Source organism: Dasypus novemcinctus, chromosome 18, assembly GCF_030445035.2.
Source record: "Dasypus novemcinctus isolate mDasNov1 chromosome 18, mDasNov1.1.hap2, whole genome shotgun sequence".
Classification (NCBI taxonomy): domain Eukaryota; kingdom Metazoa; phylum Chordata; class Mammalia; order Cingulata; family Dasypodidae; genus Dasypus; species Dasypus novemcinctus.
The window spans coordinates 12,776,518-12,800,968 of record NC_080690.1 but is presented as its reverse complement, the minus strand read 5'-3'; the positions used below and the strand labels follow the sequence as shown (position 1 = coordinate 12,800,968).

Genomic DNA, 24,451 nt, shown 5'->3' with positions numbered 1-24,451 from the left:
TGATTGTTTTGTAAGTTCACAATTTCTATAATAAAAATATATTAAATATGTATAAAAAAGATATTTCTATTAACTATAGCTTATTTCTTACATTTGGTGTATTTCCCCCCAACCCACCCAATTATTAACACCCTGTATTAGTTTACACATTTGTTACAGTTATGAGAGAATGTTCTCATATGTGTTAACAACAGTAATGGATTTTTTTCTGTTACAAACACTGTGGACTTTTTATTTCATCAAAATAATTTTGATAAATAGTATGATGGGAATATTTACAGACATTCAGGTATTTATAGTGATAGCTATAATAGATGCTCAAAGGCATTTATTTTTTGGGCTAGTTGATTTGCTAGTACTGTATAAGATATGTTCATCTTAAAAGACTTTTTGCTTAACCACAATGTAGGTCATAGGATACCGAAATGAATATTTGTACATTGTATTCTAAGAACTTGATGCACACTAATAATTAAATGTTGATTAAAGAGAGGAATATATAGGCCATAAAAATTTGACTTTCTTCTTGCTAGTAACATGGATAATTTTTAAGAGTAGAAGTCATTGCTTATGTTATGTTATTCTAAATACTTCACTAATTCAAAAATGACCACTATTTTTCACATTGTAACATCTCTGAATTCAGGATGTGTTAATGAACAATGTCTGACAATTATAATTGGTAGCACTTTTTTCTTTCCTGAAAATATATAAAACTGCGATGCATCTTTGAAAGGATGTAATATCAGATTTGGTAAAGTGAAATACATCAAAGAAATTTAATAATCAGTTTCTTTAATATTTTCACCACAATTATTATCTGGCTAAATTATATAAAAAAGCTAAATAAAATCACTGCAAATGCATGGTAATAATACAAATTTCTGGGAAAATAACTACTTTACTATAACTTAAACATTTTAAGAATCCCGTTTGTGTTGATTCTCTCAGAGAGGTTTGATGACTAGGAAAATTTGACTTAGATAAAAGGTGATTTTGATTTTCTTTATTTATTTTAACTTTGCAGACTAGTGATGGTCTCCTCTCTTTCTTCCCCCATTTCTGCATACAAGAAACTGCATGGACCATCATACAACACAATGGCTCTGACTTAACAAGAGTCAAAAGTGCAAGTCCAGACAACCCATTTGCTGGGTTTTTCGAGTATGTGGCCAGCTTGGAGCAACTCCAGGCCACAATTAATCAGGCGGAACACTGTGAACAGGAGCTGACTTACTACTGCAAGAAGTCACGGCTTGTAAATAAGGAGGGTAAGTAAACTGAGACTTCCATCATGTCCCACAACACTTGTTGCAGAGTGCACGTGACTCAACCAGCTTTTGTAATTATCATTCTGCCAAGGTGGTGGCACACAGCCGCCAAGGCTGTAAGATCCCTGTATACTCGGCAAACATGTCACAGTCTGGAAGTCACAGATGCTTTTGCCTGAAAAAAAGAACAAGGTCAATTTACATTGAACTTTGCTCAAAGCCTTGATTGCTTTCGGAGTATCTTTCTGGCCTTAATCTGATAACTGTACAGTAAAGGGCTTCTCTCTGGTATTGGATGAATGCACAATGTTTATCCCTTAGAAAGGGCAAGTGACACATAAGCTTTGTTTTATCATGGAAAAGAGCTAATAAAAATATGACTTGGTTTTCTGAAAGTGACTGTTCTGTGTGATGCTTTTTCATGGGTTGTTGACAGTCTCTGGGGATAATTGAAAATTAGAATAGGCTGCTAGAAATGCAGTTCATCCAGTAGCTCAAGTAGAAATCAGAACACCAGCTAAACACTTTCTTTTATTTTATTAGTGATACCTTTTTTGCTCCTAGATCCTGGACTTGTGTTTTCTTTCTTAAGAACATCTCGTTATGTCGGAATCTCTTGTCCCACCACCTCTGCCTGAATTATCTAATTCTACAACATTACTGCAAGAGATTTCTAACTGACGTCCCCACTTGCCATCTCCCTGTTTTCTACTCAGCTAATATGTAATTGAACGTATTATTCTTTATGAGGAACATCATTAGCCTTTAAAGATCACTGCTTCTGTCATGACACTCTTCTATTTAAGAAGATTTGGTGCCTATTTTCTATTGTCAAAAATGGAGTGATCTGTTTGGATGTCAGAATTGTATAATCTGAACCTGCCCTGCTTATGCAACCTTCATACCATTCCCCAACACAGTGTTTGCTACCGGCAATATTGGGTTGTTTTTCTTTAGAAGTTAGATTAGAAGATACCTGCACAACAAAGCCACTGGACTAATGTACACTCCTGTTGATTGTCATAGGAAGGTTGGAGTTACAGATAGGACAGAAAAGTAGAAGTAATGTATCGTATATATGAATATCATGTCACATGGATCTTGCAGAAAAATTTGACATTCTTTGTCCAAAATTTGTACCTTTGTTTCCAGTGAACCATTTTATCTATTTGGTCTCCACTCGTTGAATATGGAGTATTTTCTTCTGTCAGCTAAGTTCCTTCCTTCTCTTCCTCCTCTTTTTCTTCTTCTTCCTTCTCCTCCTCCTTCATTCAGAATGTCTTCTTTCCTGCCTTTTACCCTCCCCAAGCACTTCCCAACTGGGTGGTTCACACTCAAATCTAATCTGACCCTGAACCGTGAATCCCTCCAGTGAATGCCCCTCAGGTAGTTGTAGCTGAAAGAACATGAGTCAGGGCTAGGGAGAAGTCTTAAGTTCAAGTTGCAGTCTCTCATTTGCTGGCAATAGAATTTGGATAGATGACTCTTTTTCAGTTTTGTTTTCTCTCCTGTGAAATGGGGCCAGTAACAGTGGCCTCACAGGCATGAGGGATGACAGAGAAGCCTAACACCAAGTGTGCACAGTGAGTCCCTCTCATTCCCTGCTCTCCAGTCATCGTGACTGTAGTTAGCAACCCAGTTTCACACATGACTGGTTGTTCATTGTTGCTGAATAGTGATCTGGAGTCTAAAATATGATTAGTAAATCTGGGAGTGTTTCCTAAGAAGAATAAAAACAAGAATTATAGGAGGGGAAATGAATGTTATGGAACAAGGTGAACTGAGTTGTTTAATCAGAGAAGGCAAGTAAAAGGGAAGACAATTAACAAAGTCACACATAAGTCAAACTCTAGTAGAATCAAGAGCCAGCCTTGTGGGGCAGGAGTTAGTGAGCAAGCACACATCAGAAGGCAAAAGGAATCCCACTTTCGTGACCAGCAGTGCCCATGCAATTTTTTTTTAAAAGCTCCTTTTATGTTTTATCCAGGTTTCAAACCATCCGTAAAAAGAGGAATAAATTCTAGAAGGCTGTGGAACTTGGGATGTTGCTGTGCAGATTTGGCCCAAAGGATAGGGCGTCTGTTTACCACATGGGAGGTCCAAGGTTCAAACCCAGGGCCTCCTGACCTGTGTGGGGCTGGCCCATGCGCAGTGCTAATGTGCGCAGAGTGCCCTGCCACGCAGGGGTATCCCTGACATAGGGGAGCCCCACACCCAAGGAGTGCACCCAGTATGGAGAGCCGCACAGCACCGAAAAAAAAAAGCAGCCTGTCCAGGAGTGGCGCCGCACACACGGAGAGCTGGCACAACAGACAATGCAACAAAAAGACACAGATTCCCCATGCGGCTAACAAGAAAACAAGTGGACACAGCACACATGGAGAATGAACACAGAAAGCAGACAATTGGGGGTAGGGATGGGGGAAGGGAAGAGAAATAAATAATAAATCTTTAAAAAAAAACACATAGTTTTACAGAAGGACCATGAATCTTGAATTCATTTCAAGTGGATTATAGATGGAAAGAGATTGAAAAAGGAGAGGACCCTTTGGATTTTAAGGCCACAATAGAAATAAATGTGCTTTCAGGAAATAGTTTAAGGGGAAAAAGCTTAAGCTTAAAAAATAGCTTAAAGGACAAATAGGAAGGTAGGGTTAGGCAAATTAAATTTAGAATTTCAAATCTTAGAGATACAGCTGCTTTAAATGTTAAGGTTTAAAATGATGCCTCTAATTGTGGATAAATAAAGTAGAATTTATTTATTTATTTATTTATTTTTAAAGATTTATTTATTTATTTAATTTCCCCCCCTCCCCTGGTTGTCTGTTCTTGGTGTCTATTTGCTGCATCTTGTTTCTTTGTCTGCTTTTTGTTTCTGCGGCACAGGAAGTGTGGGTGGCGCCATTCCTGGGCAGGCTGCACTTTCTTTTCACGCTGGGCGGCTTTCCTCACGGGTGCACTCCTTGCGCGTGGGGCTCCCCCACGCGGGGGACACCCTTGCGTGGCACGGCACTCCTTGCGCGCATCAGCACTGCGCATGGGCCAGCTCCACACGGGTCAAGGAGGTCCGGGGTTTGAACCGCGGACCTCCCATGTAGTAGACGGACGCCCTAACCACTGGGCCAAAGTCCGTTTCCCAGTAGAATTTATTTGAAAGCAGATTTTCACCAATTTCTACCAGCTGAGGATCTACAGTCAGCAAATTAGAAGGATGATCAATGGGAATACCCAAATAATTTCAACTGTGAAAAGTATAATGTTCTAGAGTGATCACTGATCTACTTTCATTTCTTCTTTCTCTAGATCTACCTGCTCCTCATGGTTTTCTTAATTCTATTTTTATACTTTAAATAATTTAGGACACTAAATGGAACCAAAGATATTTGGTACCTTTAAAACATCTGGTGGTTGCTATTTTAGGGAAGGTTTCTATTTAGGAACATAGGGAATTTAGATGTAAAAATATGATTGGATATTTAGGATAGTGACTTATCATCTCTTCAATATATGAATGTACAATTTTTAAGTGGTAAATTAAAATAAATCTTTTAAATGTTTCAAGTAGGTTTCACTTCCTGGTAATGGGTTAATCATGCAATTAATAAAGGAAGGTGAAAATTCTTGATATTAATGCCTTTATGCATAGCACAAGCTTTCAGTAACTCCTTGTTCTTTTTACACTGCTGGACCTGCCTGTGTGGTAATTCTGAGACAAGGTTTGTCAGCATTAGCAGAGATCCTATCTTCTATAAGTTATAACAAGCAGTGGCATTTTGTAAGTAAGGGAGAAACTAGTAAAAGTTTCAGATGGTGACAACATACAGGGTTGGAAGTTAGCAGAAGAAATGATCAAGCATCTTTGAGGAACTGATTGATTTAATGTTACTTCCATTCTTCTCATGACCTGATTCTTGAAAGACTGCAGTGGTTGTTGTTGTTATTGTTGTTGCTTTTTTAAGATAGATTGCCTGCATGTCTCCCCTTTCTAAATCTCCTCCCTTAAACATTCTGTCTATTCTTTGCTCTAGTTCTTTAGCTTGTCTTTTATCTTAATTCTGAGAAGGAGTAGCTGAACATCTCATAGAGAAGGGATGTATTTAGCGCAGAGAAACTGTTTTGGGTGTAATATTTGCTTCAGGAAGAACTTTCAGTGTTATTTCTGTAGTCTCCAAATAAATAGCCATTAAATGGAAGAAATAATACATACTTCCAAACAAATCTTAAATCCTGACAAGGGAGTGTCATACTGTGCCAAATGTTTAATAAACAGCTAGTATATTTTTAGCTAATATAAATATTAAGATAAATCAGTGACTTTACACATTCTGTAATGTTTATATGTACATTTTGTGATCTCAGACTGATTTGGTTTCTGAATGCTAATTACTCCAGTATATATCTATAATTAAATCTATATATCTATCTCTCTCTCTATATATTTAGGTACCGGGATCAGAGATGAACCTGGGACCTTGAATGCTGGAAGCCAGCACTCAGCCGCTGAGCCACATTGGCTCCCCTGAGTTGGTTTTTTCATTTATTTTTCTTGTTTTTGGATTTTTTTAGGAGGCACTGGGGACTGAAACTGGGACGTCCCTTGTGGGAAGCAGACATTCAACTGCTTGAGCCACATTAATATTTTGATGCCAATTTGTTTCTAAAAATTTTTTTAAAGAAATTGCATATGTAGACTGTTCTTGATAAATTACTTAAAATCATAGTTGAATCAAATAGGAACTGCTGGTTTATTTTCTAACAAAAGAAGAATGTGTCAAACATTTAAGCCTCAATAATGTGTGTGTATATGCGTGTGCGTATATACATATATATAAATAATTTTATTTTATTTATTTATTTAGGTACTGGGGAATGAGCCCAGGACCTCTTATGTGGGAAGCCAGTGCTCAGTCATAGCCACATAAGCTTCCCTGAGTTTGTTTTTTTCTCTTGTTCATTTTGCTCGTTTTATGTTTTTGCTTTTTCAGGAGGTACTGGGAACCAAACCCGGGGTCTCCCATGTGGGAGGCAGATACTCAGTCACTTAAGCCACATCCGCTCCCCAATAATATATTTTTTAAAATTTGCTCAAAAATCTATTATGATCCTGTAATAGTGTTTAGACTATCATTATATCAAATCAGCCTTCCTCCCTCTTTCTCTTTCAGACATTTTATGATTTGGGAGGGAAGGGATTTTACTGGATGGAAGGCATGGTGTGTAAACCAGATGTCACACTTGTACTTGTCTTTCAGATGGAACCCCTCTGAGCTGGTGGATTGGAAGAACCAATAACACACAGACTTACTGGGGAGGTTCTTTGCCTGATCCTCAAAAATGTACCTGTGGATTAGAAGGGAACTGCATTGATTCTCAATATTACTGTAACTGTGATGCTGACCGGAATGAATGGTGATTTTCATATGGTTTCCTTATGCAAGACAATGTTGCTTGTTGTTATTTTAATTTACTCAAAATAAGTATAGTTAGGCAGAAATAGTTAGAAATTAGAGGAAAGTAAGTTTTGATGAAATGTGATACAATTAAACTGAATCCTAAATATGATCAATATTTTTTCATTTCAGTTTTGTGTAATGGACTGTAGATCATGTACATTTAATTTTTCTAATTGATGAAACAGAAATACCTGTTACTTATGTCCTCGTCATTAGAAGTCAGCTATCATTCTCTTTAAAATTAAGTGTAATTAGGCATACTTTTATTCACAAAATATATTTATAGTCAGTAATTACCAAAGCACATTTCTTCAAAAATCTGCCTATAAATCTTTAAACAAGTAAAATTAGCCTTTTTTTTAAAAAAAAAAGCAAATTATGCCACAAAGAACTAATGGTCTATGCATCATATTTTGAAATAGACATTTTAAATAATTTTTGGGGTTTGAAAACTTAATTAAAAATATTATTCTAAGGAGGAGGAAGATCTTATATATGATCATTTTATCTGAAAATAAAAAAATTAGTTGTATTTGACACTGGAATTGGAATGTATATTGATTTTGTTATTTGTAAAGTAGGCTTTTTAAAATTTAAGGTTTATGTTTCATCATACTACATGTATATCTCATATCATTAACAAATGGACCTATACAGATTTTTAAAACATAATAAGTCTATCTGGCTTTAAATGTGATTGATCTGGTTACAGGATATATATTAATTCCAGTGATCAGTTTGCTATTAGTTGAGCTCACAATCTGAGGTACACTGTATTCCATTTATTTACTTGGCAAACATCAAGACTATGTTATATATCAAGAAACAGACTTTTTAGAATATCCTAGAAAGACATGTCAATATGGAGTCAGTATGGAGTCATGATTGTAATTTTAGTATTGCATACTGAGTATGAAGAATTTTGTCTCTTAGCCAAACTCAAATTTTCCAAAATGTCTAATCCCTTCCTTGTGCCCTCTTTCTCACTACCTTCACATAAAAATGCTTACACAATACTGTATTTTAAAATATTAATAATTTATTAATAATGATGCTTAATACAAAAATATAATCCAATAGCTCTCTGATGTCTCCATAATTTAGCATTAATTAAAGATAGCTTTTAAAAATAAAATTTGGAAACATTTAATTCTGCTTTTGATGAAGTAGCTTGCATAGAACTAATCTTCCCACCGATAAAAATTATAACCCCCCCCAAAAAAAGTTATTAAAAAAACTACTTGAAGTTAGTGGAAGAGAAACCAAAAGCAGGCAGAAACTGCCAGGGGTGGGGACATTTGAAAGAAGGGCAGCCCAGTGGATGAGATACATGTTTCTGTGCCTTTGTCTTTGACGGCATTCAGCAGACCTCAAGCCCTGCCCCAATTCAACTGGCCATTCCTTAACTAATAAAAGCATCTTCAAAAGGTCATCTTTATAAATGGGTTCACACCCAATGGAATATGGATTAAGAAAATAGAGCATATCTTTTGTGAGTTACATGATTCAAGTCCCAACAAACCTTTTGAGTGACTCAAAGCCAGAGGATCCAGTTAAGCCATGCCCAGATTCCTGACCCACAGAAACTATGATGTCATAAATGTTGTTAAGCCACTAAGTCTTGGGATAATATCTTGTGTCATGGTAGATAACTAGTAAAACATCAAGTACAAATTCTAGAATCTCAGCGACCCCTGTGACATTTGAATTGGGTGAGTCCCAAGAAAAAGATTATGTTCTTGAACTAATCCATTCCTGTGGGTGTGGGGCCCTTTTGATGGGACTATGGCAGTGAGACATGACTCAGCTTGCATCTCCACCCTCTTACTGGAGGTTTATACCATGGAGACACAGAGAAAAAGGAAACAGCCATTTTTGATCCTGCCACATGAGCGAATACTTGAGGATCGCTAGCAGCCAAATGCTAAGTACAAAGCCCCCAAGAGTCTGGGCCCATGGAGCAGCTCAAGGCTGATGAAACAAGTCATAAGCCTGACAGCCCACAGTTGAGCTCTGGGAGACTGTAGATTCTAGAGGGGAAGGCAGGGACCTCAGCAGAGATCAGCTACCATCTTGCTTCATCACATGGCAGGACCCCAGGATGACCCGTAGCTGACTTTGGTGAGAAAGCATCTTCGCTGATGCTTTAATTTGGACATTTCACAGCTCAGGATTGTAATCTTTTAACCTAAATAAAATTTCCACTATAAAAGCTCACCCATTTCTAGTATGTTGTATTGGTAGCCCTGTGGCCACTAAGACAAATCCAAGCAGAATAAATGCATAGAAAAGCACACCTGGGCACTTTATGTTCGAACTGCTAAAAACCAATAATAAGGATAAATATTTTGAAAACACCTGTGTACAGGGGAACAAGGATACAGATGAAGACTGCCTTCTCATCAGAAGCACTGGAGATTAGAAGATGATGGAATGATACATTTAATGTGTTGAAAGAAAATTAAAAAGTCAGCCTAGACTTCCACATTGAATAAAAATGTATTTCAATAATGGTGAAATAAAAACCTTTTCAGATTAAGCAAATACTGAGAGAATTTATTGTGAGCAGACCTAACTATAAGAAATGCTAATAGAATTTCTTTATATTAGAGGGAAGTAACACTAGTTGGAAACTCAAATCTTCAGAAAGGAATGAGTGCACTGAATTATAAGTATGTGGGTAAATACAAAAATGTTTAAATTTTTCTCCTAATTGAAAAATAAGTTTGATTGACTGTTTAATTGCACTGTGAAGTTTTTAGATTTATGGATTTAAAATATGTTAAAATATGGCCCAAAGAATAGATTTGTGTGTGGGGGGAGGCATTAAATAAACTATCCTATAGCAAACTTCTGACATTTTATATGAAGTTATACAACATAAAATTTAAGTAGATTATGTTAAATAAAATGAAACACACACAAAAAATAATAAACCATGCAAAGGCAGAAAGGAGAAATAAGAAATCATATCAGAAGACATAAGAAACAACAAAGGGGTAGACCTAAAACCACACTATCAATCATTATATTAAATGAAAAATGGATAAACCATTCCAATTGAAAGAGAGAAAATGGCCAACTGAATTCCAAAATCACCAACTATATTCTGTCTACAAAAGATATTCAAATCTTACCATGTTTCATGTGCTCCTATGAGCAATTTCATCCTTATACTTTGCATGTGGAAATTTTGCTCAGAATATCTTGGTTTTGAACTGCAGTAAGGAAGGACTATTGCTTATTTTATGATTATATTAATCAGAGTAATTTTAAGAGTTTTTATTGTTGCTACTGTTTTTTTCAGGACCAATGACACTGGCTTCCTTTCTTACAAAGAACATCTGCCAGTGACTCAGATAGTGATTACAGACACAGGCCGACCACACTCAGAAGCAGCTTATAAACTGGGCCCTCTACTCTGCCAGGGAGACAGTAAGTAGTGGCAAGGAGAGCTTTCTTTCCTTCTGTTAATATATTGGTTGGGCATGACTGGCTCTTTAACTGCAAGGTTTGCTGTTGTTGTTTTTAAAATACTGTCTACCGTAGTTATCTATATTTCATCTTATTTCACCTTATAAAAGAAGACTGTGTTGTATACATATCTGAAGAAAATATCACTTAAGCATCATATTTCTATCCTATACCAATTACTCAGACTACTATTGTGAAAACTGAGGGTAAGGTCTAAAACATCATTTTAGTTAATTAACAAATGAAGCACCCTAAAGTACAAAACCCTGAGATAAATGCTGTCAAGGCAAACCCTGCTAAAATTCCAAGAAAGCAGCTACTAAGCATCTTATTTTGATTGGTTCATAAATGCATTCCAGAATGTCAGCACCCTGTCATCAACATGCAAAAGTTTCAATATCACTCAAAATTGTTAAGAATGTATATGAGTTTCCTATATTGGGTGTGGGATGAAATTAGAACATCAATGGAATCAAAGTTAGTTTAATCATATATATTTCAACTTTGAAGCTTAAGTGTTTTTCCCAGTGTTTCCTGCATGTGGTTTTTTAACTTAAAATTATCAGGACACACAGTTGTGTATATTCAACTTATTAACACTAAAAAACAGAATTTTAATCAAATAGTTTTATAGAAAATATGTATTTTTAGTAGAAAATGCTATGCACATATGTACCCATTCATAGATTGTTAACCTCTCTGATTTCAGAGAGATTAAAAGCATCAATTATTTATGCTTTTAGTTATTTTCAGAACTTAAATAGGATTTAGAAGAAATATTTGTTTACATTGAAAGAATACTCTAAAATAAAATTTTATTCTAGGGGCTTAACCCAGGAATATAGCACAATATAGTCGATTTATGAAGATGTCATAGCAGAAGTTGCTTAGTTTAAAAGCAAAGATGATACCAGCCTATAAAAATTTATATATACATTGTAAAAACCTGTCTGTCGTTTTATGCTCCATCCCTGTTCTTTATCGCTGTCCACTTCCGCTCTGCCAATAAGCCTTACCATCGCATGAAGATGACATAGGATAGTTCATGGAGAGAAAAAACATGTGCAAAGTGATAAAGTTGCAAACTCAGGGTGCAACTGGCAGAGTGCAACAATTTTGCATGGTTACGGAGAAGCTGTGCTGTTCTGTGCTTCCCAGTCTCCTTTCACTGCTGGCTCTGATCTTAACCCTTCAGAGGTCCAGGCCATCTTCCTTGGTCCTCCTCATTCCATTTGCCACAATCCCTGTTGGATCAGGAGTTTTTAACTGAGGTCACTACTGATTCTACCCCTTACCCTCAGACTTACTGCCATGAGCACAAGCACACACTGCCTTTTCACACAGAGCTGTGGTTCATTTGGACATATCCATAAACAATTTAGTGTCAGACCCGAGGAAGGGAGGCTACTGGCATCTAGTGTGTAGAGGACAGAGATGCTGCCAAATATCTTACAAGGTACAAGGCAGCCCTCCACAACCAAAAATCCTCTGGACCAAAATGTCAGTATGCTAAGAATGGGAAACCTTGGCTTAGAATATCCAGCTACTGTCACCATGGAAATACAGAGGAACAATATTAGCAACAGGAATTTATAAATATTTTCAAGTATTTAGAGTCCTATTAATTCATCTCTGACTTCTTAATGAAACAGAACTTGAGAGCTGTCCTTGGGCTCCTTGTCTCCTAAATCTACTCTTGAGGTTGGGACTCATCCTCACGTGAGGCCACAAGAACTATTTTCAGTATGAAGGACTCATTTTAACTTCTTCAGTTGGAAAACAAGGACGGCAGAACAATGGAGGCCTCCTCTTCTCTAAAAGGGAAGTCTGTACACCTGACCTTGCCCTGCCCTAGGGTCATTCTTTTTTCTTTCCAAGTGAAGTATTCTGGGCAGCTATGAGGCTTACAGATATGAGATCATGCACGGTGGGCTATGTAAGCAGAGGAAAGGTATGTGGATATCACTCTCAAGGCATCAGGGCTGGGCACTAAATGATGTTAGACTGAGTAATAACTTAATCCTCATGATCCAATTGGAAGATCAGTAAAGTCACTGTTGATGTAAGACAAGGATAAATGACAAGAGCTTGCAATAGGCAATAGCTGGCCGGAGGCTTAAAGAAGGGGATCAATCAATAAATCAATTTAATTTACATGGTAAGGTGAGGGTGAAAATATTTGAGGATAATTCCCAGCTCTCAGATTTGAATAGCTAGTTCAATGCTAATACCACTCATTGAGATAAAGGAGTTTAAAATTTTTCTTTGAACCGAAATATTGAAAGGTGAGAATAAAGGACAATAGTGTTGTTTTTTTCATACAAATTAGAGATGAAGGAAATTTTATATCTATCCACATTTAAAGGCTAAAAGAGAGATCTTGAGATAAGCAGAACAAATAAAATATTAAAATCTGACAAAGTTGATCTGAACAATAACAGTGTTCTGCATAATTTGTCAGGTTGAAGATAGATTCTAAGATCTTCTGATACCTTAATATCTTAGGCTTATGCTAAATTGAGTTTGCAAGGTATTCAGGATGTGGTTTTGTTAAGAATAAAAAGAGAAAGAGAGAAAAAAAAAGAGAATAGTTCTGTCCTAAAGCAAAATGATTAGTTATTGTAGAATAGAAAAGAGAAAAATTTAGGCTAGAACCTGTATGGATAAGAAAGTCATAAATGGTTTTCAGGAAATAATTTTATTTTTAACGGTCAAAGTTAAATAAGATATAATGTTTTTTCTAGAAGATTTTTAAAAAGAGTATATTTATGCAAAGCTGAGATTTGTTTCCTTTTGTTAAAATGACAATATTTTCTGGGATTATTGGTCTTCTCCTAGGAAGAGGTTGAAAGAAGTTTTTATTTACCTTCTGAGTATCTGGCCTAGAAAACATTTATTTTGTATCTTATTACAATATTTCTGTCCCGCATATTGTTTTTATTATGTCCACAATTGTTTGAGAGTCCAACCTTCTCACTTTTAAAATAATTATGCTGTAAAGAATCATATTACTTCCTATAATACTGTTTCGATCTTTTATTGTCACTTTGTTTAAATCGGGAGTCAAGTATTATTTCACAGTGACCCATTACCTTATTTGATATATATTATGAACTTCCTGACAATTTTGACAGTTTGCTTTCCTAAATTCAGATCTTAAATTATTTCTCCTTGATCAGGAATTTCTTTGGAACTTTCATCAGGGCTTCTGGAAAATCACAAAATTTTGTTCTTTTACCTTATAAAAAGAAAAATGTTAAAAGTAGTTAGGTTTCTTTGGTAAGCTGAGAGTTGATGGGATGTGCAGTCAACTTAAGAGGGATTTTCTAACCTGCTGGTACAATTTGTGTGGGTTAATAAATTATTAATATACATGTTTCAGAAATTTAAAAAAAATGAGTATGGGTCCTACCAGGACCAGAGATGGGCTTGCCATTAATTTATTGATGTCATTATTTTTCAAGCTCTTCTTTACATTTTGTTTTTAATATAGGTTGTTCTGAAATTCCTTGTTACTGCTCTTATTGCTTGATACCAGTCAAAAGTCATAGAAAGCCTTGTTAAATGTTCTACCTGAAGTGCAAGTGATAGAACATTAAAGCTGCCTTTTAAAGTTGTCCTTCAGAGATAAAACTTAGGAAACAGTTTTAAATAAATGAATTTATTTATTTAAGAATATGGAAATAAATAAATAAATCTTTTGAAAAGTTTTGTGACAAGCAAATGACAGAATTCAATACCCTACTTACGGTCGGGCCGAGCTGGGCCGCTGGTTCACTGGAGAAAAGAAAACCTTCTCAAGGTTTGGCTTCTGTCGCCACTTAATTCTTAAATCGGTTCTCTGCAAGTTGTGAAGAGGTCAAGGTGCTGGTGGAAGATGACCTGGCTCTTCTCTCCACTTCATTTGGGGGATTAGCGCTTATTGCACCTTTTAAATAAAACATCTGTTTGTGTTTTGGGAATAAAATAAAATAAAATCTCCTTTTAAATAAGGTAATAAAAAAAATACCCTGCTTATGATAAAAGCTAAGCAAACCTGGAACTGTGGTAACTTCCTCAATATTATAAAGGGCATCGATGAAAATTTGACAGGTAACATCATACTGAGCAAAGATTGTGTGATTCTGTCTTAACTTGCCAGAACTGCTGAAACAGAATACCAATAGATAAAACCACAGGAATTTATTGTCCCACAGTTTTGAAAGCCAGAAGTCCAAAATCAAGGTATTGGCAGGTTATGCTGAACCCTATAAAGCTCATATTAAAATCTCTTCTCCATGGAACCTTCCACAGATCTCTAGGGAAATTAGTCCTGTACTTTCAAAGAATGTCGAGCATATTACAAGACATATTTCTCATACTGGCTTTTAATTATTTCTAAGCATCTCAAGAGCAGGATCCCTAGCTCATTTATTGTTGTGTTCCTGGCATCTAAGACAATGCATATTACGTGAAAGATAATCAATAAATAGCAGTTTATGAACGAATGAGAATGATCCATCATATATAGCTCAAGAAACCTATAGCTTTTGAAGTATTGGTGAGAGGCAAGAATAAGGCTTTGATGGCATAAGCAATTAAATGATAAGCAAATATATATCCACTTTTGTGAAAGGAGCTTTGATTATATTGAAATACTGATTCTGATGAAACGCAGATAGTACAAAGAACATCTAGTTCCATTTGAGCCATTTCTCATCAATATACTTGAGCTTGTGGCAGTGAAAGTGCTTTCAAATAAGGATGTATTTTTAATCTAATATTAATATTTTTTGCTTTTCACTCTTAACAAAGACAATGACTATATAAACTGAAATGCTTTCTACTTCTGGTGAAAAATATCTTATAGCCTGTTTTGTTTTGCTTTGTCGCTGTTCTTTTAAAGAGGACTTGCTCTACAGAATAATTGTAGATATTCAAGAAACTTCAGAATTGTCAGGTAACCAGAATTCTTTTCAAGACCTTTAAAAGGTTTTCATTTGAGACTGAGAACCCTGAAAATTCTCAGCACTAAAATAGTATCTTTTTGTGGCAACTTTATACACATACATGCAGTTATTCATTGTTTTTAAACATTAACTATTAATGACTTAGTTGATTCAGACTCATATAAAAAATCTTAGGCAATACAGAAATGTCAAAGGAAGGAGTAAAAATTTCTAAAATGATGGTACTCAGAAATAATCTTTAATATCAGGTGAGTATTATTCTGGACATTACTGCATAACTCAAGACCAGGACTTCTCAACCGTGTCACTCTTGATGTTTGGGCTGGATAATTCCTTGTTAATGGGCATGCTGTCTGGTGTGTTCTAGGCTGGTTAGCAGCATCCCTGGTCTCAACCCACTAGACGTTATTAACACCCTTCTCCCAGCTGTCACAACCAAAAATGTCTCAAGACATTTCTTTTTTTTAAAGATTTATTTTTTATTTATTTCTCTCCCCTCCTCTTCCCCCGCGCCCCCAGTTGTCTGCTTTTTGTGTCCATTTGCTGTGTGTTCTTCTGTGTCTGCTTGCATTCTTGTCAGCAGCACCAGGAATCTGTGTCTCTTTTTGTTATATCATCTTGCTGCGTCAGCTCTCCGTGTATGCGGTGCCACTCCTGGGCAGGCTGTGCTTTTTTCACATGGGGTAACTCTCCTTGTGGAGCACACCCCTTGCATGTGGGGCTCCCCTATGTGGGGGACACCCCTGCATGACACAGCACTCCTCTGTGTGCATCAGCAATGTAGCTCACCATGCAGTTCAGGAGGCCCTGGGTATCGAACCCTGGACCTCCTATATGGTAGGCGGCCGCTCTATCAGTTGAGCCAAATCTGCTTCCCTCAAGACATTTCAAATGCCCTCTCGGTATGCAAAATTATCCCGGACCAGAAATCAAATCACTGCTCTAGAAAGAAGAACAGATAGAAGAGATTTATAAATAAATCTGCAAAAATTTATTTATTGAAATTGAAGGAGAAAGAAGAAACCAAAATATAGGCAAAGGAATAGCTTATATTATTTACATATTTAATACGTTTATCTTCAATACAAGGGCTCTCACTAAATTTTTTCAAAAATGATTATGAAAACTAAGAAATTATAGAGTTAGTAGGTTTTATAGTAAATTTATTTTTCAGTTTTTGACAGTATTGATCTACTTTGAAAAATGGGAAAATTAGTACTCATTTTTCCTCTCCCCTTCTTTTCCTTTCCCTTCCCCATCTCCCAAGTTTTGCTTATTATTTTACAGTATTTTTGATTGCTTATTTTTTTTTAAAGATTTCTTTTATTTATCCCCCCCTTCCCTGTTCCCCCCGTTGTCTGCTCTCTGTGTCCATTTGCTGTGTGTTCTGTGTCTGCTTGTATTCTCATAAGGCAGCTCCAGCAACCGATCCTGGGACCTTCCAGAGTGGGAGAGAGGCAATTACTCTCTTATACCACCTCAGCTCCCTGCTCTGTCTTCTTATTTTCTCTCCTCTGTGTCTCTTGTTGCATCATCTTGCTGGGCCAGCTCTCCATGTCAGCTGGTACTCCTACACAGGGTGCCTTTCCCATGCCAGGTGGCATTCCCATGTAGGGCAGCACTCCTGCGCAGGGCTGCATTCCCATGTGGGCTGGCACTCCATGTGGGCCAGCTTGCCCTCACCAGGAGGCCCTGAGTATAAAACCCTGGACTTCCTGTATGGTAGATAGGAGCTCAATTGGTTCAGCCACATCTGTTTCCCTGATTGCTTATTTTTAAATAACTAATCATCCTCTTATCAGAATTTCTATATACTTGGATATTTTGTATTTTGGTTTATTTTTGCTGGATTGCATTGTACGTAGTTGAGATTTTTCTTTCTTTTCTTCTTTTTTTTTCCTCCAGAAAGGCTCATAAGTGTTATCTTTCCTGAGTTTTTGCATACTTGAGAATATTTTGTTGCCTTGGAATACTAAAACAAACTTGGCTGGTGTAAATTTATCTTATTGAGATTTAATTCACATGCCATTCAATCTACCCATTTAAAGTGTACAAGTAAATGGTTTTTAATATGTTCACAGAATTGTACCGCCATCATGAGTTGATTTTAGAACATTTTCTCCTCCAGAGGAAGCCCTGTACCCATTAGTAGTCAATTAACCACTTATCTAATTTCTATCTCTATAAATGTGCCTACCCTTGATATTTCATATAAATGGAAACATTTATATGTGTCTTTTTTCCTGTGTCTGCAGCTTTTTATTCCTCTTTTTGTAAAGGACTGCAGTAAGAGAACTAAGACACACGCTGGGTCCCACAGTCTAATCAAAGGCCCTTAACTGAAGTAATTTAAAACAAAAAATTCCCACCTACAATAGGTTTACACTCCCAGGAATAGATTGGCTCTAAGGATATGAGTTTCTGGGGCCCACCCAGCTTCAAATGGTCACAGATGCCTAGAGGTGGGATTACTGTGTGATATGGTAACTCCATGTTTAACCTTTTGAGGAAGTGGTATAACATTTTGGGTCATGCTTTCTGACTTTCCCCAGTTTATACATATTATCCCACTATCATCAGCATGGAGATATCCAGTCATCTTGACTTTTACAGCTTTTCTTAAACATCTTTTTTTTTAATTATTGAAGAAGTTAAGGATTTACAGAAAAATCGTGCAGAACAAAAGTGTTCCCATATACCCGCCCCTGTTAGTAATATTTCGCATTAATGTGACACCTTTATTAAAATTGATGAGAATATTATTATAATTGTACTATTGACTATAGTCCACAGTTTACATTAGGGTTCACTGTGTTGTATAGTCCTGTGGGTTTTTAAAAAATTTTTTTCATTCTGGCAGCATATATGCCACCTAAGATTACCCTTTAACCACATTCAGATATATAATTTAGTGGTGTTAATTACATTTACAATATTGTGAAATGGTCACCACTATCCATTACCCAACTTTTCCAGCACTCAAACAGAAACTTTGTTTCAATTCAGCATGAACTCCCCATTCTGCATCCCCACCCCAGCCTCTGTTAACCTATATTCTAGTTTCTGACTCTGAATTAGTATATTAGTATATATATCTTTTGATTGACAATATTTCATTATGAAGTGGGTTTTAAATTTTATATTCCCCAAATGGGTTCAGAGTTGTTTCATATGGAGAATGACTGCCTGTTGCCTTCATATTAAAAAAAAAAATGCTTGGTACTTATTCTTTCCCCCAGAAGTATGTAAACAGTGATCCTTTATCCTCTGACACGGAATGCCGTGAAGTAATCTGAGGCCAAAATATACTTGATTTGCTTTTTTATTTGTATTCGAAAGAATAGTTATCCTTAATGTTCAGTAATTTAACAAGGCTATTTCTCAGAGATTTGCATTTGGTAGTGATTTTTCCTGAAACTAGATGTGTTGTGGTAAAACATGTATGTATATTTTATATGCAATTAAAAGAGTTGGTGCAAAATGATCTTAATTTCTGTTCTCAGTTTATTAATCTAAACAGGGAAGTATTTGGACTCTTCATCATTTTAAATTTTTTAACCCATTTTATGAAAGTATTTCTTCTCAGCTTAGTCATTGTATCATAAATTTATGTTAATTCAAAGCATCCCTCATATTTACAAAGTTAGAAAAGATTGTGGTTTCTTGTTCTAAGAAATACTTGAGTCATTGAAATTAGTCTCTTTGTTTTATCTTCATTGACTGCTACAGCTGTCTGAGAACTCAGAGGTGCCCAGAATGCATTAAATAATCAAAGATGCATGTAGGCAATAAATAACTTTGCAGAAGTTAGACGTTTAGGCTGGAAAATTATGATTTGGTTTATTTCTCTTCCATTTGACAGATTTCTCTTCCATTTGGCAGATCACATCTAAATAAAAAAAAAAGTGAGGATCAAAAAGTGAGGATCAATTCCATTTATAAGATATTTACATGGTATTATCTGATAACCCTCCACTATTAAGAAATCCCTTTTATTTTGCTTATTATATATGTATTTTTACAATGGGCCTACTTTTTAAAATTTTCCTAAAATTTGTTCACCTTTTTGTCCCCTCCTCCTCTTTCTCCTTTCCTTGCTTTTCCTTGTTTCTCTTCTCTAACTTCCGTCTTTCCTCCCTTTTTTCATTTAACGAAGAATTTGAGCAGGTTTATTGGTACACATAGAACTATATTGGAAGCAGTTATTGAAGCTTTCTGATGTCTAATATGAGAAAGGAAATGTTATAATGCTTTTCAACAAATATTTATTGAGCACCTGCTCCCCAACTTCCCCCTGAGAGAGCGCAAAAAGTTCCTGCCATTTTGGAACTTACATTTTCATAGGGGAGACAGACAATAGACAAATGAGTAAAATTTGTGGTATGTTAGGTACAAATAAGTGCTGTAAGGGAAAGTAAAGGAGAGGCAAGGAGGGGTGGGGTTGGCAATTTAAAATATGATGTTCAATAAAAGGCTTACCAAGAAGGTGACATTTGAATAAAGATCTAAAGGAAAATAGGGAGCTAGGCATATGTTTATCTGTGAAAGAATAAAAAGTAGAAAGTCAGGGATGGCCCAGAAATGAGAATGTATCTGGCATGTTCAAGGAGCAGCAAAATGACCAATATCATTGGGACAGAGAGGGCAGGGGAGAGAATGGTAGAAAGAGAGGACACTTGAGGCCGTATCATGTAAGACTTTTTGGTTCTTTGACAGGTCTTTAGTTTTTAACCTGAATGAGATTAGTTTTAAGTAGAGGAGTGCCATGACCTAACTCAGGTTTTAGTGAGAGTTAACAGGGTAAGGCCAGAATCAAGAACAATTAGGAAGACCCTATCACCAACCTGGTTGGAGATCATGGTAGCTTGGGCCATTAGCACGATGGTCAAGGTGGTGAGTTGTATTGTGCATACAATTGGAAAGGAGAAACAACAAAATTTGCTGATGAATTGGTGTAGGTTGCAATAGGAAGAAGAGTCAAGGTTGATATCTAGGTGTTTGGTCTAATAAGCCATTAGAGGGATAGAATTGGCATTAGCTAAGATGGGGAAGATTGTTGCTTGGGGTTGATAGAGGAAAATGAGGAGCTTGCTTTCGGGACATATTAAGGTTGAGATGCCACTATACATTCAGGTAGAGATGTGGATTGGTAGTTTGAGAGGTTCAGGCTTGGTCATTGAAGTATATATATATATATGTAAGTCATTAACACATTTAAAGCTTTAGGACTGACTAATGGGAGTTACTGTAGATGGAGAAATCAAAGGACAGGGACTTGGGGTATTCCAAAACTGACAAAGTGAGGAGGTGAGGAGGAAGAAACAAAGAAGAGTGAGAATGATATCACCAGTGAGTAAGGAAGAACACTAGAATTGTGCTAGTATCCTGGACCCCAAGGCAAGAAAATGTTTCAAGGAAGAGAAAACAATCAACTGTGTTAAATACTGCTGATAGCTTTAGTAAGATGAAGACTGAGAATCGACAAGTAAATTTAGCAATGTGAAGGTTGTAGTGGCCTTGAAAATGACAGTTTGGGGAAGCGTTAGGGGATAAAAGCTTGGAAAAGATTCAAGAAACAATGAGAAGTGAAAGAAAAAGGGAACATTTAGGGAGAAAAAAGTAGGATCACAAAAGGGAATTTTTAAGATGCGAGAATTAAAAGCAAGTTTATGCTACAGGGGAGATCCTAGGCATACAGAAGTCAATCCATTGTAGCAAAAGAGAAGGTAGAGCATATGATGAGGATGCAGGAAGGTGAGCAGGTGTTGTGGTGTGAATTTATGGAAAGCCACTTCTACCTGCTTCTCTTTTCTTAGAGAAAGACATTTGGAAATCTTCAAGTCTCATCCTTTCTTGTAAGGGGATGTTGGAAGTTTGGAGAGAGAGGAGCTATGGAATAGTCATCAAAGAGAGTGAGACAATGAAGTTATTAGGGAATTTGGTGTGAAGGCAGAGCAGTATTTAGTGCTCACATTTGGCATTATATTATTATATTCAATATGTATTCACTTATATATGTTTTTGAAAAGCCATATATAATAATACCCAATCACAAAAGTATATGTAATTAAGTTCTTTGTTCAGGAATCATTAGGCAATAAGTGTATTATGAATAATTTACCAGTTTTTAATTTCAGTAACTATGGTCTAATTAAATACTTTAACTCAATAATATGGGTATTCTCTGAGCATAGAGAAAATTCAATGTGCCAAATTGCAAATGGGCTATAATGTGTCAATAGATAGATGTAATTACTTATAAAAAGAAATATCTGTAGCAAAGGTTATAAAAGAATAATTACAGAAAGTTATTAAGAACTCTTTCCCTTGCAATCAATTGCTGTGTCAAAATATTTAGAAAAATATTTATGATCATCTAAATTGCAAGTTACTTTTGTCTTTGACCATGCAAGTAAAGGAATTATACTTTCATAAGTTTATAGTCAATGAAAGGCATTTAACTAATTCTGACTTGGGTACTGATTTATTTTGTTTGGTTCAGATCACAATGACACTATTGTATGTAGTTTGAATACCTAACTTTGGTCATTGATCTGCTGATGGTCATTCCTCTTTGCAAATGGATAACTGGTCTCAATTTTGATCACATGATTATATGTGTTACTAGAGGGAATTTGTTTGGGGTTTTTCAAATTTACCTTGAATTTTGAATCTGCTCTCCTTTGTATATTAAAATATCACCATTTGTTGTTCAAAATAAATTGCTTCAAATAGAATAGGCATGCCACAGTTGGAAGGACCCATTTTCTGCTGCCTAACAACTTCCCACCCCTTTCAGGTTTTCTCTGACCTTCATAAGAATGACTGATGGATAATACATACTTAAGTAAACAAACCCCTTTTGTCATTTACTACTTTATATATCCTCTTATATGTAGACTAAAAGCAATTAGAGGTATATTCCAAACTATTGTTCATCCAGCTCCTTCTAAAATAAAATGTGTTGTGTGTGTGTGTCTCCTTGGATAATTAAAGTATATATACATGCCTATGCATTCACTATTGATATCAAAACAGCCTTTCATAAAACTAATATATGAATAAGTGATAAGAAATATCTTCTTTGGAAATGGTTTGTAAAATCCTTGGCTCATAAAAATGTCTCTTTTGCCTTTATAAAAGGAATTTTCAATTTCTATTTGCCAAACCAAACTTATCATGTGTATGTGGTGGGGGGAGGGAGTGTTTACTCTATGAAAAGAGCTATAAACAGCTTTGTTGCATTTTACTACAGATCTTCAAACCCAAACTGTAATCATCTCCAGCCAGATTGCATTTTCTTCATTTTTTACTTTGCTAATGTCAATTCCTATTGATGTTCATAAATAGTTGAAAACAATAATGGAAATTCTAAAATAAGAAATGAGTGAATTCTTACCCCAATTCATGGGATTTTTTTTCTGTTTTTGATAACCAAATATATAACTAATCTTAGAATTTTATTTCTGTTAAAAATCTATAAGTTCCATCTCATTTTAAAAATAATTTTAAATGCTCATAAGATGTATTTGATAACTAAAATATTCTCACTTTGGCTTTTCAGTGTAAAATAATTTTCACTTTTTTATAAACTTCATTTTTAAAGAAGTTTTAGATTACAGAAAAGTTACATCAAAAGTATAAGGGGAGGAGCAGATGTAGCTCAAGCAGTTGGGCACCTGCTTCTCACATGGGAGGTCCTGGGATTGGTTTCCAGTGCCTCCTAAATAACAACAAAAACAGTCAACAAGCAAAACAAACAAAAATATCAACTCCGGGAGCCAATGTGGCTCCATGGTTGAACTTCCCACATACAAGGTCCTGTGTTCAATACCTGGCCTCTGGTACCTTAAAAAATAAACAAACAAAATAAAAAAAATAAAGGTATAAGGGAGGGAGTAGATGTGGCTCAAGCAGTTGAGTGTCTACTTCCCACACAGAAGGTCCCAGACTCAGTCTCCAGTGCCTCTTAAAATTAAAAAAAAACAACAAGCAAACAAATGGGAAAAAAAAAAATTCAGGGTAGCCAATGTGGCTATATCGATGTGTCCCATATACGAGGTCCCAGGTTCAATCCCCAGTTATAGAACCTCGAAAAAAAAAAAAATATATATATATATATAAGAGATTCCCATATACCCCACTCCCTCCCCTCCCACATTTTCCCCTTTTAATAACATCTTACAATAATATGGTACATTTGTTACAATTGATGAGCAAATATTGAAGCATTGCTACTAACCAAGGTCCATAGTTTACCTTACGCTTTACACTTTGCAGTGTACAATTTCATAGGTTTTGACAAAATGTATAATGGTCTATTAGACTTGGCATTAAAATCATGATCTTGGAAGGGAAAATTGACAAATTGGACTTTTTCAAATTAAAACTTTTATCATGCAAAAGACCCTGTTAAGAGAATCAAAGGACAAACTACCTACTAGGAGAAAATATTTGCAAACCATGAACCCTACAAAAAGCTATGTTCTAGTAAATAAAATGAACTCTCAAAAGTAAATAGTAAAAAAAAAAAGCAAAAAATCCAATCATGATATGAGCAAAAGACATGAAGAGACATTTCATGGAAGAATATATGTCAATAAATGCACTTTACATCATCAGCCATTAAACAAATGTATATTAAAACCATACTGAAATGCACATTCAAATATGTGTTGTGAGATACCACTACATACCTGCCAAAATGACTAAAATAAACAATAGTGACAATACCAAATGCTGGCAAGTTGTAAAGAAACTGAATCGCTCATATATTGTTGATGGAAATGTAAAATAGAACAGCCACTCTGGAAAACAATTTGGCAGTTAAAAAATTAAACCTGCAACTCCTATACTACTTGGCTATTTATCCCAGAGAAGTGGGTACACAAATGTTCATAGCAGCTTTCTTTGAAATAGCCAAAGACTGGAAATACCCAAGATGTCCTTCAACAGATGAATGGCTAAATAAGCTGTGGTATATCCATATCATGGAATGCTACTCAGCAACAAAAAGGAATGACATGTTAACGTATGTGACCACTTGGATGAATCTCCAGAGTGTAATGCTGACAGAAAAATAGCCAGTCTTGGTAGTAGATGTAGCTCAAGTGTTTGAGTGCCTGCTTTCCATGTGCAAGTTCCCAGGTTCAATCCCTTAAAAAAAAAAAGGCAAAAAAAACAAACAGTCTCAAAAAGCTACATCCTGTGTGCCTCCATTTGTTGAACAATCTTGAAATGACAAAATTATAGAAATGGAGAACTGATTAGTGGCTGTCAGGGATTAAGGAGGGCGTAGAAGCCA

The 24,451-nt window shown here is 35.8% G+C and overlaps 1 protein-coding gene across 1 annotated transcript in view; it reads left to right on the top strand.

The window, feature by feature from the left end:
- Positions 1–24,451, top strand: part of CNTNAP4 (contactin associated protein family member 4) — a 299,921-nt gene that overhangs the window by 237,081 nt on the left and 38,389 nt on the right. The window contains exons 13-15 of the mRNA XM_058279681.1: positions 1,074–1,271; positions 6,524–6,680; positions 10,032–10,159. Of these exons, the coding sequence (XP_058135664.1) occupies positions 1,074–1,271; positions 6,524–6,680; positions 10,032–10,159 (483 nt within the window). The remainder of the gene's footprint in view (positions 1–1,073; positions 1,272–6,523; positions 6,681–10,031; positions 10,160–24,451) is intronic.